The sequence below is a fragment of the Sminthopsis crassicaudata genome, chromosome 4, assembly GCF_048593235.1.
Source record: "Sminthopsis crassicaudata isolate SCR6 chromosome 4, ASM4859323v1, whole genome shotgun sequence".
Classification (NCBI taxonomy): domain Eukaryota; kingdom Metazoa; phylum Chordata; class Mammalia; order Dasyuromorphia; family Dasyuridae; genus Sminthopsis; species Sminthopsis crassicaudata.
Window position 1 is genome coordinate 17544391 of NC_133620.1, and position 15502 is coordinate 17559892.

At 48.9% G+C, this 15502-nt stretch overlaps 1 protein-coding gene across 4 annotated transcripts in view; it reads left to right on the plus strand.

Moving 5' to 3' along the window:
* The window catches only part of MYSM1 (Myb like, SWIRM and MPN domains 1), a 246171-nt gene that overhangs the window by 12780 nt on the left and 217889 nt on the right, over positions 1-15502 (plus strand). For 3 of the 4 annotated variants that reach the window (XM_074265813.1, XM_074265815.1, XM_074265816.1), the window contains 11 exons: positions 351-454; positions 768-845; positions 1718-1806; positions 2354-2408; positions 3369-3419; positions 4059-4133; positions 4475-4663; positions 5418-5550; positions 8300-8405; positions 8559-8616; positions 9615-12350. In XM_074265813.1, coding sequence (XP_074121914.1) covers positions 351-454; positions 768-845; positions 1718-1806; positions 2354-2408; positions 3369-3419; positions 4059-4133; positions 4475-4663; positions 5418-5550; positions 8300-8405; positions 8559-8616; positions 9615-9782 — 1106 coding nt within the window. In that variant the 3' untranslated portion in view covers positions 9783-12350. Of the gene's footprint in view, positions 1-350; positions 455-767; positions 846-1717; positions 1807-2353; positions 2409-3368; positions 3420-4058; positions 4134-4474; positions 4664-5417; positions 5551-8299; positions 8406-8558; positions 8617-9614; positions 12351-15502 lie in introns of those variants that run through there. The other variant, XR_012481847.1, reaches the window with a different exon arrangement.

The window sequence follows — 15502 nt, forward strand, 5'->3', positions numbered from 1 at the left end:
GGCTGGAGCCTGATAGCTGGGCATGGGGCTCTTAGGAAGGGGGGAAATCCCCCAGGAGACAGAAAAGGGGAGTGCCCCCTCGGTGTTCAGTTAAATTGAAAATGCCCTGAGAGGGTGGGACATTTTATGCCTGGAGCCCAAAAAGCGTTATTCTGGAAGCTCCTTTTGGGGCTCGGAGCCACCAAGCCGCCCGTGGGCCCCGGCTCGATCCAGAGGGGCCTCTCGGCAGTGGTTTGGAGGAGAGCCTGGGCTGTGGACACTTCGGGGCTCCCCCTCCCCCTTTTCTCTCCTGAATGTGGATCAGTCTTCCCTGAACAGTAAAAGCTGATCCTGCCTCTGGTTTCCAATAGAGCAGGCGGTGTATAACCGACCTCAGCCGGCCGACAGGACCCGGGTCCGAGGAGGAAGAGACACCGAGGAAGCCTACCAGCTAGCGCAGCGGCTGCAGTCGATGGTGAGCCGGCCGGCCGGCACCTGTCCTGTCTGTCTGGCCCTGCCCTCCGCCGTGTCTCCCCAGCCCGTCCCATTCGTGCCGCAGGCTGGCGGGGCCACGTCCTCGCGGCCTTTTGTTTACCCAGCTCCCACTCAGCATTGCGTTCCAACAATACCGGGCGTGTCCAGACTCCTGTGTGAGCCCCTTCCCCATTAACCAGGGATCCTTGATCCCCCCGATGCTAGGACCCTGTGAAGACCGGCTAACTGCATGGACTGGGGGAGGGCATCAGGGATTGATCTGAATGCCTGATCTTTTTTAATCCTTTATTTAGCGCATGCGTAGGCGGCGAGTACGAGACCCGTGGGGCAACTGGTGTGACGCCAGGGACTTGGAGGGACAGACGTTTGAGGTACCTGAGCCTGCCAGCCATCCGTCCTTCCCCTCCGTAGTCCTCCGTCCTTCTCTGAGTTAGGAGAGAGCATGGGGAGCGCCAGGCCAGCGGGGGGAGTTAGGGAGTGGGCATGAAGAACCAGGGCAGGGCCCTCCTGGCTCCTGGTCCGTGCTGGAGAAGTCCCCCAAGCCCCAGACAGGGAGGCCTGAGCCAGACCAAAGGACCCTCTGACTTTGCCAAGCTGGGCAAGGTCCTTCAGGGGGTCTCCAGGGGATCCCTGACTATACCCTCGAATCCCCCCATCATCAAAAAGAAGGGTCAGAGAGAAGCTGCAGAGCCGCCCCTCTACATCCCAACTCTGCTTCTGTCGGCTGCCATCCGCAGCCCCCTCTGCCGTGAGTGCACGTCTGTCCCGGCCTCCCTGCCGAGGGCATCAGTCTCTCATGAGCCGCCTCCGTCCCATTCTATGCATTCAGACCTGAGCACACCATAGGTGCTTCATGAATGCTTAGAGGGTGGTTGTCATTTCAGCCTGGCCATGGGGGGTCCTGGGGACGAGGCTTGATTTCTTCTCAAGGTGCTCCCTCCCACCCCACGCTGGCTTTGGGATGGGATTCCACGGCGAGTGGGCAGGGGCAGGGCAGGTCCTTGCACGTCGCCTTCATACCCTTGGCCCCTGCGATGGGCCCCCCCGACACGGTCTAAGCCAGCCGTGGGGGGGAGGGTCCTGCAGAGCAGTGGAAGGGCCCTAGGCCATTGTTCACTGGCGGTGGCGTGACCAGCAGTCGTGGGCCTCCCTCCGTCAGCCAGACCCCTGGGCTGGAAGTGGGTGGCAGGGGGTCTCTAGAGCGCCCGCCTCCCGGCTCTGATCAGCTGTTCCTCGTTTGTAGCATCTCTCGGCTGAAGAGCTGGCCAAAAGACGAGAAGAGGAAAAGAGCAGGCCTTCCAAAGCCGCCAGGGCCCCCCGGCCTCCCAGGAGGTAACCCCTGCGGCTCTGAGCAAGCCCGCCCTTCACGTGGAGCCTTGGGCAGGGCCTTCACTGGGGCTGGTCCCACGCAGGGCCCGCGTGCCAACTTCAGCACAGCCACTTTAGCCCAAGGCTCCGTGTTGGCACGACACGTGTGGCGCCTCCCATCGATGGCCCTGGCAGAGAAGAGTCTGAGGCCCCGCCTCCCTCCCCTGCACCCCCAAGCCCATCTGTGCTCCCCTCTGGAATCATGTCTGGGCCCTTGCACATGGCACCTGTGGGGGGAGGCTGGGTCTTCCCACGGTGCTCATCCTGCCTCGTCCTTCCCACGTTCCCCGACCGTCACCGTGAGAGTCACAGGGCACTCTGGGCAAAATGGTCCGACTGCCCGTTTGGGCCTGGCGCCCACCACAGAACAACCTGCAGGCAAAGTGATGTAGCCCTAGTCTGCGCTCGTGATGGTCCTGTGGATGCCGTGCTTTAGACATTGTTAATGGAGTGACTGCCTGGTCTCTTCTCCCTCTAGTTGTGGCTAAAGCAGAACTGTTTCCTTTTGCAGCGCCTTCGACCCCTTCCAGCTGATTCCTTGCAGTCTCTTCAGTGAAGCGAAGCAGGTACGCCTCTCATGCCCCGGTCTGTGTCCAGGCTCCAATTTCCGATTGGACAGTACTCTATAAGAATATGCTTGGAGAATGGCCCTTCCCACTATCCTGTGCTGGCCCAGTCATTTGGTATATACAGAGAATTGTGGGAGGGACTAGGGGGTGCAGGGAGACTAGCCAGGGTCACTTCTGGGCTGGAGATGAAGGGGAGAGGTCCGGTGTGTCCATTCCCTTCACTTCTACCGTTAAAGACCAAGAATAAAGACCAAAGGCTTTGGCTTATCCTGACTCCGGCTGATTCTAAGATATCCAGGGGGCTAACGTGGTCATCATAGTCCGCTGGGCTCCTCCCGGAGAGCCGCCCTGGGCGCAGCCCTTCACTAGACTAGGGACGTTGGAGTCGTGTTTCCCGCCTTCATGGAGCCAACATCCTGTGTCTAAACAGACAGGCCAGAGCCAGGGGCCCTCCCCCCCTGGGGTAGCCTGGTCCCCATGGCCAGGCCATCTCTGAAGTCTTTAAACCAAGTCTCACTAAAATACATAGGATTACAGAGGAGCTGCAGGTTAGTTAGTTGTCATGTTTTCCATCCCAGTCTGTGGGTCTTTTGGAGCCCCGCCTCCACAGAAGGAGCAGGAATGACTCCTGAGCCAAAGGGCGGTCCACGATCTCCAGGAGGCCTCCTGGGCCACTTCTGGCCTTCCATCGTCCAGGCTCCGGGCCCCACATGCTGGCGATGTTTCTGCCATCACCCCTGGTGGCCCCTGGAGCCTCCTCCCAGACATGCATCACCCCCATTGGGCCCCCCTTGTGACTGAAGCCCTTGGAAGAGTTAGAGGGGTCTGGGTTAGTACAAGGTGGTACAGGCCACTGTGGGTGAGCCAGGCGGGGCCCGAGGGCTGCTGGGGGAGAGCAGGAGGGGAGCGCTGGCGGCCCTGCCTCGGTCTTGACACTGTTTCTCCCTTCCATTTCAGGAGCCATTTAAGGTGCAAGTGGCTTCAGAAGCACTTTTAATAATGGATTTGGTAAGGATGCGGACACGGCTGGGTAGCCTGATGTGTGCTCTCGTATATTTTTGTTGCAGGCATGAGGGACAGTTGGAAGACAAGTTTTTGGAACTTAACTATCCTTTACAAAGAATCTAAAATAAGATTTTTCTTTTGGAGAAAAGCCAAACAGTTGCATGTTCCCAATATTTTAGAGAGAATAAATTAATGTGAGTTTTTGCAGACTGTTTATCATCATTGTTATCCTATTAAGTTTCATTTATTTCCGAGTATCCCTTGGCTGCTGCCTTGAGAGTAACTGCAACCAAACCAGCCCCTATAATTTGGGAGTTTCTTGTTTTTAGAGCATGGCGGGGAGCGCTCTGCTTGACTCACTCCACCAGAGGCTGAGAGCGTTTCTCCCTGATGTTCTTCCACAGAAGAACTTGTGGTGGTCTCATCGGCCAGTCCCTCTGACATCTTGGGGGGGCGGGGGGAATGAGGCAGCCTTGTTAGAAGGGGAATGATTAAGGCCCAGGTCCCTGAGGCCTTCCTTGCAGCCAGGCTGCCTCTCAGCAAGTACCCTCGCCCCTCTCCCAGAGGCGGGTCGCTGCTCTCGATTGCTCGGTCACCCCGTGGCTGTGCATTGTGACTGACCACCTTGCATCTTGCTTATAGCACGCTCACGTGTCCATGGCCGAAGTGATTGGGCTCCTAGGAGGAAGATACTTGGAAGACGAGAAGGTGATTGAGGTCAGTTCCTTTCATCCTTGCCCTCTCCCATTTCTTTCCAGGAAGTTCGGGGTCAGCAGAGGTCAGCTCACACGCAGACGGGAAAGCCACCAAGGGCCTGGGCTCCCCAATTCACCCTCCTGGGGAGACACAGGGGAGCCCCCAAGCTGGGGCCCTCTGCTTCTGCCCGCCCCTGGCTGTGCTCCAGCCCTCGTGGCTGCCTTCTTGCCCGGCAGAGCTATCCAGGGGAGTGCCACGCGGCTGGCCTGGGTGCCCGGGGCCATCTCCTGTACATGGGGAGGAGAGAGAAGGTGTGGGCGGGCTCAATACCCCGGGAAATCTGAGGGGATTGTCTCCCATAGGTCTGTGCGGCGGAGCCCTGTAACAGCCTGAGCACAGGACTGCAGTGCGAGATGGACCCCGTGTCCCAGACCCAGGCGTCCGAGAGCCTGGCCCACCGGGGCTACAGTGTCGTCGGCTGGTACCATTCCCACCCGGCCTTTGATCCCAACCCTTCTCTGCGGGACATTGACACTCAGGCCAAATACCAGGTGGGTGGGGGTGGGAGTGGGGGTGGGGGAGGTCAGAGATGGACAGAGACAGAGAGAGAAAGAGCTAGAGAAAGAGAGACAGAGGCACACAGACACATACAGAGGGGCTGAAGGGCGGAAGTCCAGTGGAGAGCAGTGGGACGGGAGACGATGTGTATTAGTCCTGACCTTGAAGTGGAGCATTTGGGACAGTCTCTCTGCGGTCAGCAGGGAGAGTGCACGATTTCACTGTGTGGTCACTCAGGTGCTGGTGATGGCGGCTGGCCCTGGCTCAGGGGGGCTGCCTGTAGCTCCCCGAGATGGGCTCGTGACCCTGGTCCTACAGTTTATTTCCAGGGCTTAGCAGCCCCAAAGGCGGCCCTCTGTCCTCTCACCTCCTGTCCTGCTTGTGCTGCCTGTGGCCGCTCCTTACTTCCAGCTTCCCCGCCCACCAGAGCCCCTCCAAGTCCAGCCTCCATTCGCCTCCCTCTACCCAAGGGGGAGGGCGGACACTTCGTGCCTCACAGCGCCTGCTCGTCAGCCCGGCCCCTTTGCTTGTTATTACCCCGGCCCCTGAAGGCCGACGGTTCTTATTTATAGCAACCGGAATAAGGAGGTGTCTGTTTGTTTCTGATGCTAAGAGCAAATTAGGAAGATTTTTTTGCTTTTCTGTGGATGTTAATTATATTTACTGGTGGGGATAAACACTTGCTTCTTAAATTATATAGTTGTAACTCAGCGTTTTCCTGGTGCTTTTTTTCCCTCTTTGTTTTAGAGTTATTTCTCCAGAGGTGGAGCAATGTTCATTGGGATGATCATTAGCCCATATAATCGAAACAATCCTTTACCATATTCCCAAATTACCTGTCTGGTTATAAGTGATGAAATTAGTTCAGATGGTTCTTACCGTAAGTATCAGATGAGACTCCCTCCTATATCCTTTCCTTGGTACTTGAAATTTTAAAAGCAGGGGAACTGACTGATAAGGGATGTTTGCTCCCAGGGGACTTTTGTGGTCTGAGATAGAGCTCCCCCAACTCACAAATAACCCAGACTGAGAGAACGGCTCCCTTCTTCTCCCACCTCAAGAAGCGTAAAGGTCCTCTGAACATGTTCACAGTTCTAAGGGGTCAGCAAATGCAGGAAGTCGAGAAGTACTGCTCTCTCAGAGCAAATGGGTACCAGCCAAAAAGACCCGGCTGATTCCCTGACGTGACGCCCCCCGAAACTGCGCTGTCGACGTAGCTCGCCAACAGCATCTTTAAAATGCAGGTCCCCTGGGAAGCCGTTTGTCCCACGAGGCCCAAAAGTAGGCTCCCGAATACTTCCTTAACCCAGCGGTGGCTGTAGCTTCGGCCCAAGGGATTCAGAGCCGGATTGTGTGAGGGACCGTTCTGGAAAGCACAGAACATCTCGTGGAGGAGGCCAGGCTGAGCCAGGACCATCTGTGGGTGGCTGCTCCTGTCTCCTCAGAGAAGAAAGGGCACAGAAGTGGGAAGGAGCGGAGGCAGGAAGCTTGGGGACAGATCCCAGCTCTGATACCCTCCCAGGGAGCAGATCTGCCGGCCTCTGTGATGGGCCTTCAGGCTTAAAATAGGTCCCGTGAGGTACTGGTTCCTTCCCTCCAGAAGCTTGGAATCAATAGCTTCTCTAGTATAGGAGAGCCTAGGATAGTGGGGAGAGAGCAGGCCTGGAGGCAGGGAGACTGGGCCTGCCTCTTGACACCCTTACCCCCTGGCCTTGGACCCCAGGCCATCGGCCATTCCTCTCATTGCCAGTTTGGAAGATATCGTCTCAGAGCAGAGAGCCCAGTGCCCAATACAGTCTCACCCAAGCCCCCAAAACAGTGTGTGGCCTTATTTCACTGGACTCTACTTTGTAATTTCCAAATGAGTAATTTGGTAAAACGGACCACCTTTACTCACTGACCAAGGGGAACTCTAGGCCAAGATTCAAAAGCCAGACCAGATTCAGTTCCAGCTCTTCTTCTTGGCCCCTTGTCATCATGGACGCCAGGGCAACTTTGTCACGGGCCCTGCAGAAGTCAGTGAGCTCTCACTGTTAGTACCATCTGAGCATGCCTGGAGAAATTAAGAGCCTTGAAAAAATAATTTCCTCTGGCTTTTAATTTTCTTCCTTACTTCTGGTCCCTTGTGGTTAAGCCTGTGGCTTAGAATTAATAAGAAGATGAGCCCAAGTTCTTTGCTTTTTCTATACTTTAGCGCATGTAAACTTGTCTAAAAGGCAGTAGTATTTGTTGGCTTACATGCTGCACTTGATATCAGAAAAATATTTTTAATAATGTGATTTGGCATTTTAGGAAGTGGTTGATGTTTCCAATTATATTTTCACTTGACTCTATAGGGACCACAAATAGAATTTGTTTCTTTTCTTTCTCCTTCCTCCCTTAGTCAAAATTGAGATTAACCCAGGAGGTGGTGAATAAGTGTTTAACAAATGAATTTCCATCATCTCAATGAATTTCTCAGAGTATCCTGGGCATTACGGCCTCCTCTTTCTCTCTGACTTCCCCCCATTTCCCTTTTATGGGCCTCTAAGTAATAAAGCAATTGGTTTTTGCCCTCTAGAGTATACCTGGCTTTGTTTACTTTCAAGAAAAGGAGTTTGAATATAACTCCCATTTTGAGGTTCTTCATTTGTGTACCTCAGCGGGAGAACCAGAAAATTAGGAAAAAGGTTTCCTGGGACTGTACTGAGCAGACTGAAGTGGTGAATGCAACATTAGTTTAAGACTAATGGATGAATCCTCCTAGGAGAGGATTCCCTCATTCGGTCTTTCCTCCTCAGTAAAGGATCCCCTCCCATCCACTTCCAGGTGCCTTATGCCTTTTCTATACCTCCTGCATTGATCATGAATAAAATGTAAGGTTCATGAATAAAAAATAAGTAGTAGTAATAATATTAAAATTAATAAATATAAAAATTTAAAAAGTAAAAATAATAAAGTAGTCTTACTCTGTTCTCCATAATTCAGCATAGTACCTACCCTCTATAGGCACTGAATAAATTCTTGCTATTTGGTTACTTTTTAAAACAATCAGTTATGTTTGAAATATATATGTGTGTGTTTAATATCTAATTTATCTCATGTATTTGTGTACACACATATATGCTTGCATGAATTCCTACTTGGAGGGGGGACAGAAAAAGGATTGTCTGTCTCTTTGACCCCCTTCCTTGACTGGACTCCATTCGTGTACAACTCGTCCTTCCCCATTCCTTCTCTTCTGGTACACGTCCTGACCCTCATTGTGCAGAGAAATGTAGGGGAGCCTCCCATGAACCCCATCTCCCTCCCATCTGAGGGACTTTCCATAAGGAGCCGGAGAGATGGGATTCAGATCCCGGGAGACACATCCCTCTGCTTCTCCAAGACAGAATCCCCACGTCAGACGTAGCTGAGTTTTTGTAGGGAAAGCTCTTGGTAAACCTTTAAGCATCATGTAATGGGCCCTATTGTTGTGTTACATGTTGGTGAAATAGGATTTTTCAGTCCTGGCTTAACAGTGTGAGTGTCGGCCAGGGACAGGACCCAGCCAGGCCTGGGGAGTTGGTCAGGCTGACATCCTGCTCCTTGCCTTCAGTGTAAAATATAACAACGGTTGATGAAAATTATGCTTTTGTGCATTTTCCTAGGTGTCCCTTACAAATTCGAAGTACAGCAGTTGTTAGGAGAACCTCGATGGGAATTGGTGTTTGAAAAAACGAGATGGATGATTGAAAAATACCGGCTCTCCCCTAGGTATAGTCTGACTGTAGAGCTATCGTGGCTCCTCATTAAGTCACGCTTTTAAAGAAAGCCCAAGTTAAATGTAAAATTGGACCCCATCCCACCCCAGAACTGATTAGTTCCTGTTATTTGTTTCCTCACTCTCTTTTCATATTCTTCCTACAGCGGCGTCCCTATGGATAAAATCTTTCACCGGGATTCCGACCTGACTTGTTTGCAGAAAGTAAGCTGCCTTTTAAAAATTGGTTTCATTGTTCGCAGTATCTGAAGCTATTCATCTTTGTGTGTTATCCCATGGCACCAAATGCTTCATGGATGAATTTGCTGTATATTTCCTTTTATTACTTCTCCCTTTCTAAAATTAATTTCCAAGAGATAATTAGAAATGTGTTTTGGTGCCTAAGCTTACATATGAAACGACGAGGCCTTAGAATATACACTTGTTAGCATTGAGGGATAAACTAGCACCCTGGGCTGCCGACATTTTTCTCATTTTCTTAAGTATAAAAAGCATCCTGCGTAAATCTGCCCGTGATCACTTCACAATTGATCAACCTCACAATTGAATTCTAAATTAGCTCTTTTCTGTTGAGCGTTTTCCTCAATGACTTCCGTAACATCAGAGCTGGAAGGTGTAGCTAACACAGTGACAGGACATACTGGACACAGACCCTGCAATGTCTAAGTCCTAGCAGTAAGATTCAGATCAGCCCAACTGAGAAGCTCCCACCATCCATTACTAAATTACTACCCAGAGGCAGTGGATCAGAATAAATATAATCAAAGAAAACCATGTCACCTTCTGTCTTCACATCTTTTCTTGTCACAAATAGGTTTTTTACTCCATTCAAGGAGAGTGGTTTTCTTTTGGTCAGTCTTATCAGAGGCTTTTGGTAAAGGGATCAGGGAGGCAAAATGTAGAAACAAGGTTTTTGTCATTGGCCAAAATCCCTTTCGTTGGCCTTGGTGGGACATCCATAAAGAGATGAGCCTGTACTGGGATGATGTCGCCCATTCTGCCAAAGGTGATGGACGTCCTCTTCAAATGAGCTCGTTTGTAGCGATCACATCCTTCCTGTGATCATGTGAATTCCTGCAGTTCAGCCTGTCCTTAGTCAGTGGGAGGATTACCTACAACTCTGCGGGCCGTGGCCTTTGGGCAAAGCGTTTAATACATCTGTTGTGTGATGTGCTAAGGATGAGCATTTTCTTTTAAACCAGCTTTTGGAGTGCCTGAGGAAGACTCTGGGCAGCGTGACCAACTGCCACATCGCCGAGGAGTTCTTGACTCGAGTGGAGAATTTGTTCCTTTCCCGTGACGGAAGCAAACCCGAGCAGAGCATAGTTGGCGAGGGCCGCCCCACTTGTCCGCCCCAGCCGCCACTCTGACAGCGTTCTAGGGGGACACTCTCACTGGAAAGGTAAAATGGCCTTGGTCAAACCCACCTGCAAAGTGCTTAAAATCTGCGTCTCGTTCTGGCAGCAAGAGCAGCTAGGACACCGATGTTTTATCCACCGAAGAAATGCAGTCGCTCCTGAGCAACCACATGCAGCCAAAGAGCTTTGGGCTCTCCCCACTTTGTGGCCGAAAGCTGGTCCAGCTGTTGGTTCTGCCTCCGTTTTCATTGACCTGGGAACTTTTTCATTGTTTTCCTCCCAGCCTCCATTGTTCTTTCCATTCAGACCCATGAATTTTCTCCATTTTGTTTCCAATAAGGAATGGGTGGGATGGAAGAGAGATTGATGGGCAACAGGTAAAGGTCCTGCAGGAGGGGGTGTGGAGGTGTCTGTGGAGGTGCGTTTGCAAGCGTGTGTGCACTTTTTACCTTAGAAAATGATTCATTCAGGGACTGAAAGAAATCAAGAGCCAAAGTCCGTGTGTAGCCACTTGCCATTAAAATGAAGGGAAAACTGAGGAGCATCAAGTCAGGCTGGGCCTTGACTATAGAAGATTCCTAACTCAGGATTTCTCTTTATTAAAAATACTTTTTCTATGGGCTCTAGTACTTGGCAACCTTAGAAACTTTTCTCCCCATTGCTTCTGAGTCAGAAACAAAGGACAAAATAGGACACCAGGATCTGGAATTCTGGGATTTCTTTTTGTTTGGTTTTATTTGAATTCCTGGATCCATGCGAGGGTCACTCTGTGTTTGGGACAATTTCTTAGACTTACTTCCTCTACAGTGGGGATCGATCATCTATCCAAAAAAAATTCCTGCAAAGCACTTAGTCACATAAACCAATTATGTTTCTTGAATAATATTTACGAGGGCATAAATTCTGATTAATTGATTGAAATTAGGGCATTCTGCTTAATCGTCAGTTACCAGGAAAATTTGATTTAATTCCATTCGTTCTCCCCCTCTCCCATCCCCAGCATCCTAATTAATAATCAATCAGCAGCTGTTTACAAGGTGCCATTCTAGGTACTCGCGCTTTACATATTAACGTGAGAACGTCCCTGCCCAAAATTTAGGCAGGTTTAGTGATCAGGTATGAGAAGTAAATAAAATAAGCCCATGAGATGAGAACGTAGAGTATCCAAGGGACAGTGATGAGGGATCAGCCTTGAAGGGTAGACCGAATCAGATGGCAAAGGAAAACCTGATTGAGTGCAAAGGTCATTGGGAAGCCCCTGAAGCTCTTTGTGCAAAGGACCAACCCCCTCCTCTCCTTGCTTTAGGAATATGATGTTGGTAGCAATGTGGAAGAAGTGTTAGGGGGCGTCGAGATTGGTTGCATGCAGGGAGACCCTGGAAAAGACAGTACTGCCCTAGCAAGTGGGACAAGATGAAGGCTCAGGCCGGACCCAGAAGAGAATCTAGGGCAGGAGTTCTCAAACTACGGCCCGCAGGCCAGATGCGGCCCACTGAAGACCGCCAGGTTATATGGCAAATGGGCTGAGGGGCAGAGACAGAGTGTGAGCTTTTGTTTTTACTATAGTCCGGCCCTCCCACAGTCTGAGAGACACTGAACTGGCCCCTATTTAAAAAGTTTGACAACCACTAGTCAATTGAGTATTTCCCCCTAAGCCAGATCTGTTAACATGGAATTGAGCTAACTCCTAGACCTTGCGATATGCAGACTTGTCCTGAGGCAGGGGCTCTCCTGAGAGGGGAGATTTGGGGCAAATCACCCCCTCTTTGGGCCTCAGTTTCTTTCCCTGTTTGGATTAGAGTATCTCAGGACATAAAGCAGTAGCACATACTACAACTTTTCAGTGCGTTGCAAATGTTTTTAAATAGGATGTGTCCCATTCCCCATCTTTCCCCCACCCCCAAAAAATCAATTAAGTATTCTAGTAACTGAATCCTCGTGAGCCACTGAAATCTGTAGGGAGCATATGTCCCAGAGCCGTGGGACTGACCTAACTCGTGGCCTGTGTCTCAGAAGGTCTCCCTGGCTCAGGGGTCAGCAGGAAAGGTCCAGTTTTATTTCAGAAAACAGGAGAAAGTCCTGACTGTACTTTGTTAGGCAGCCACTCCTATCTCATTTCATGAATCATATCTACAGGTCTGCTGTGGGGCAGTATGTTTTAAAAATCATGCATTTAACTAAAACGAATTTAGATTCTCCTGGATTGCTGGCTGTCTTCAGATCTGCGGCATTCTGTCCCACGATGGAAAAGCTTTCTTTGTCCTCCTGCGTGTAATTGCGTATCCGTGGATTCTCCTGCTGCTTCTTCCCCAAGTGCTCTCGGCACTGAGAGAAGGAAACCTCTCTTCAGAGCACCCTGGGGGTGCCTGGCCCTTTTATATGTGAAGGGCAAAGCTGTGCTGTATGTAAAAAGTGCTTATTTGTAGAGAGAAATGCAAGGTCTTCATCAAGATGTCCCTTGTAAGCTACTGTAGAGTGCGCCAGAAGTCCAAGTGATCTCTCTGGGCTCTTGTCTTGTGCAAGAGATGAAAGCAAAAGCTCCCCGAAGATGGAGCTTGAATAAAAAGATGGAAAACCAAACTTGGCTATTTTTTTCCTTTCGTTCAACAAATGTTTATTATTTATTAAACACTTGCTGTGTGTCAGGCTCTTGTATTAGGGGCTTGAAGGGAAAAGCACATGCACCAATTCATCAATAGAGTAATTTTGAGGGGAGAGGAGGTCTTGAACAGTGAGAGTATCTGAAAGTGTCTCCTTTTACAAACCAGAAGTGGGCTGTGGTGTGCAGGATAGAACAGGCCCAGAAGCTGGACCGTAGGAGGGGAGTGATGTGAAATCAGCCTGGAAAAATCGTGTAGAACTTCAGGGCCAGAGGAGTGACTGTTCTTCTGCAGACAGTGGGGAGCTGCCCACACTTCTTGGCTTGGAAGTGGCCTAGGCAGGCCTGAGGTGTGAGGCTGTCACTGATGTCTGGGATTGGAGGCAGGAAAACTAATGAGCAGGAAAGACTTCATGAACTATCTGCTGACAGACTTGGAGAGGAGGGACCTCCAACTCTGGTAGCTAAAGATAAAACAGGGCCCGCCATCACATCTAAACTCAAGGGCTCCAATGGAGGATCCACAGCCATTCTAATTCCATGATATGTTGCTCTTGTTTGAGTTTATTCCTCCTGGAAAATCAATCACTGCTGTGGACCGCTGTTCATTAGCAGTTAGTTCCTAATGGTTCCTGCACAAACTGATTGAGATTTCCCAATCAGCACAAAGAGGCTATAGTGTACTTTAGCCAAAATCTATGGGGGCCTCTTTTCCCATGATTCTGTATCCCAGAATGCGTTACACTCCCAAAATAATAATCTATACTTGGGACCAGAAGGTTTAATAGAGAACCCATTGACCTCTAGAGTACCCACTTTAGAATCAAGTCTGTTAATTTACTCCCTCATCTGTCTGCAGTATATTTCTCTAGGTTTATTCCCTCAAGCCCTCCACACCTTCCTTGCCTAATTATCTGCCTTTACTCTTTCCACTGGCAATGAGGCTGCTTTGTACCTACTATCTTGAAATTCTACCCTTCCTTGGAGGTCTTCAAGCAAAGACTGGTTGGTGGGTTACCTGTCTAATATGTGATTTTTTTTCTTTTTTAGATAGTTTTTATAGGGTACTTTAGGATTTGCAAAGCACTTTATGGATATTATCACTTTTGATACACAACCTTGGGAGATAATGGCTATTATTATCCCTATTTTACAGATGAAGAAACTGAGGCACAGAAACATTAAATGACTTAATCAGCCGGGGTTTCTTTTAGGATATCTGTGAATTGAATGAGATGGCCATAGACGTTTCATCCAAGTCCAGGCCTGGCCAAATGCCACTTCCATTAAGAATAAGAACAGTTCTCTGCTTTCCCCCTCCTGGGAAGTCTCCCATATAATTCCCATTCTCTCATTTGTTTCATATGGATCTCTCCCCTTTTAAACCACACAGTTTTGAGCATCCCCTCGATGCCTGCCACAGAACTAAGCACATGATGAGCATGTTATTGTTGAATATAAGAGCAAAGAAAATTTCAAAAATCATTTTATGACCGTTGGTTTTCAACTTGAAATTGAGAAATCAAGGGATTGAGTTAATTTTATCTCTGATTCCTCTCTAGCTGGCTCCTCTCTGCCCCAGGGTGGTGTTTTTTGTTTCAGAATCTCATGCCTTGAGGGGAACAGAATTTCTGAAGCAGAAGTTAAAAGTCTGGATTCTTGATCTGTGCTGGACAAAAGAGAAGACATTTATTTTAAAAGTCATAATCCCATCTGTATTCGATAAACCAGGAAGACTCGGTAAAAATCTCATTCCCTCCAAGAATTTTCTGAAACAGTATATAATATTTGCAATTCTGAGTTCAGGGAATAGTTAGGGATTAGAAATTGGAGTCTCATCTTAGAAGAAAAACCAACAATTTATCCCTTTAAGTGAAATTAAAAACATACTCATTTTTTTTTTCTCATGGCTTAAGTTCTTCTTATTTCCATCCAACATTTCCTTAGGAATTGTTATTTGCCAAGCAGAAGATGGATATGGAGGCAGAAGACTGAGCATTGAGCAACTTGGCAGTGGGACTGGAGAGTGTGTAAAGGAGAATAATAAGAAATTAGACCTAAAAGACACATTGCATGGAACTTTTAAATGCCGGGCTGAAGATTCTGTATATAATGTGTGTGTGTGTGTGTGTGTGTGTGTGTGTGTGTGTGTATATAAATATATATAAAATCCTATATATAATCCTGTATATAACGATGTGGAAGTTTTCCATTTGAGTTGGTGATATTCAGATCTGGATCAGCCACAGTGTGATGAAAAGAGCATTGGCCATTGTCACTAACTTTGTGACTTGGATAAGACAGACAAGTTTTCTCGACTGTTAAATAGGGGGCAGCTAGGTGGTGCAGTGGATAGAGCACCAGCCCTGAATTCAGGAGGACCTGAGTTCAAATCTGGTCTCAGACACTCAACACTGCCTAGCTGTGTGACCCTGGGCAAGTCACTTAACCCCAGCCTCAGGGGAAAAAAAAGAAAAACTTGACTGTTAAATGGATATTATTAAGCTAACGTGAAGAGTGACTGAACTCAGAACCAAAGTCATTTCCCTTCTCTGGACCCCACCTTCCTCTTCTGTCAAATGAAAGCACTGGACTACACAACCTGAAAATCCCTTCTAGCTCTAAACTGGCGATGCTCGTTGCCATGTTATTATTTATGTATTCCAACCTGAAATAGAAATTCGTCTTTCCTGTGGCGCTCCTTGAGCTTTGAAGATTTAAAGTTATTTAGGAAACATTGCGTAGACTGGGGACGCGTGTTGTTATAATGAACGCAGCAAAGGCCAAAATTGCACTCGCCCAAGATGAATGAATCACAAGACCTTCATAAATCAGGAAGGTTTGAAGTCAGCAGAGCAAGGTGGGATTCCATCCCTATGTGTGACTTTGGGCATGTCACTTATTCTGTAACATGGAGGAGATGGCCCTTCCCACACCGATATTCCACCTTCTTAGACCTCTTCAAATTCTAGTATCGCCCATGGGAAGACCTCAGTGTTTGAATGCTATGATTTTAATGAAATGATGGCACTTGGAGACCCAGTTAAAGCCACTAGAGGGCACTCTCTTATAGTAAGTGATTAAGAGACCATGAACTTGTGTAGGCTGTTATAAATGAACTCCAGCGGGACAG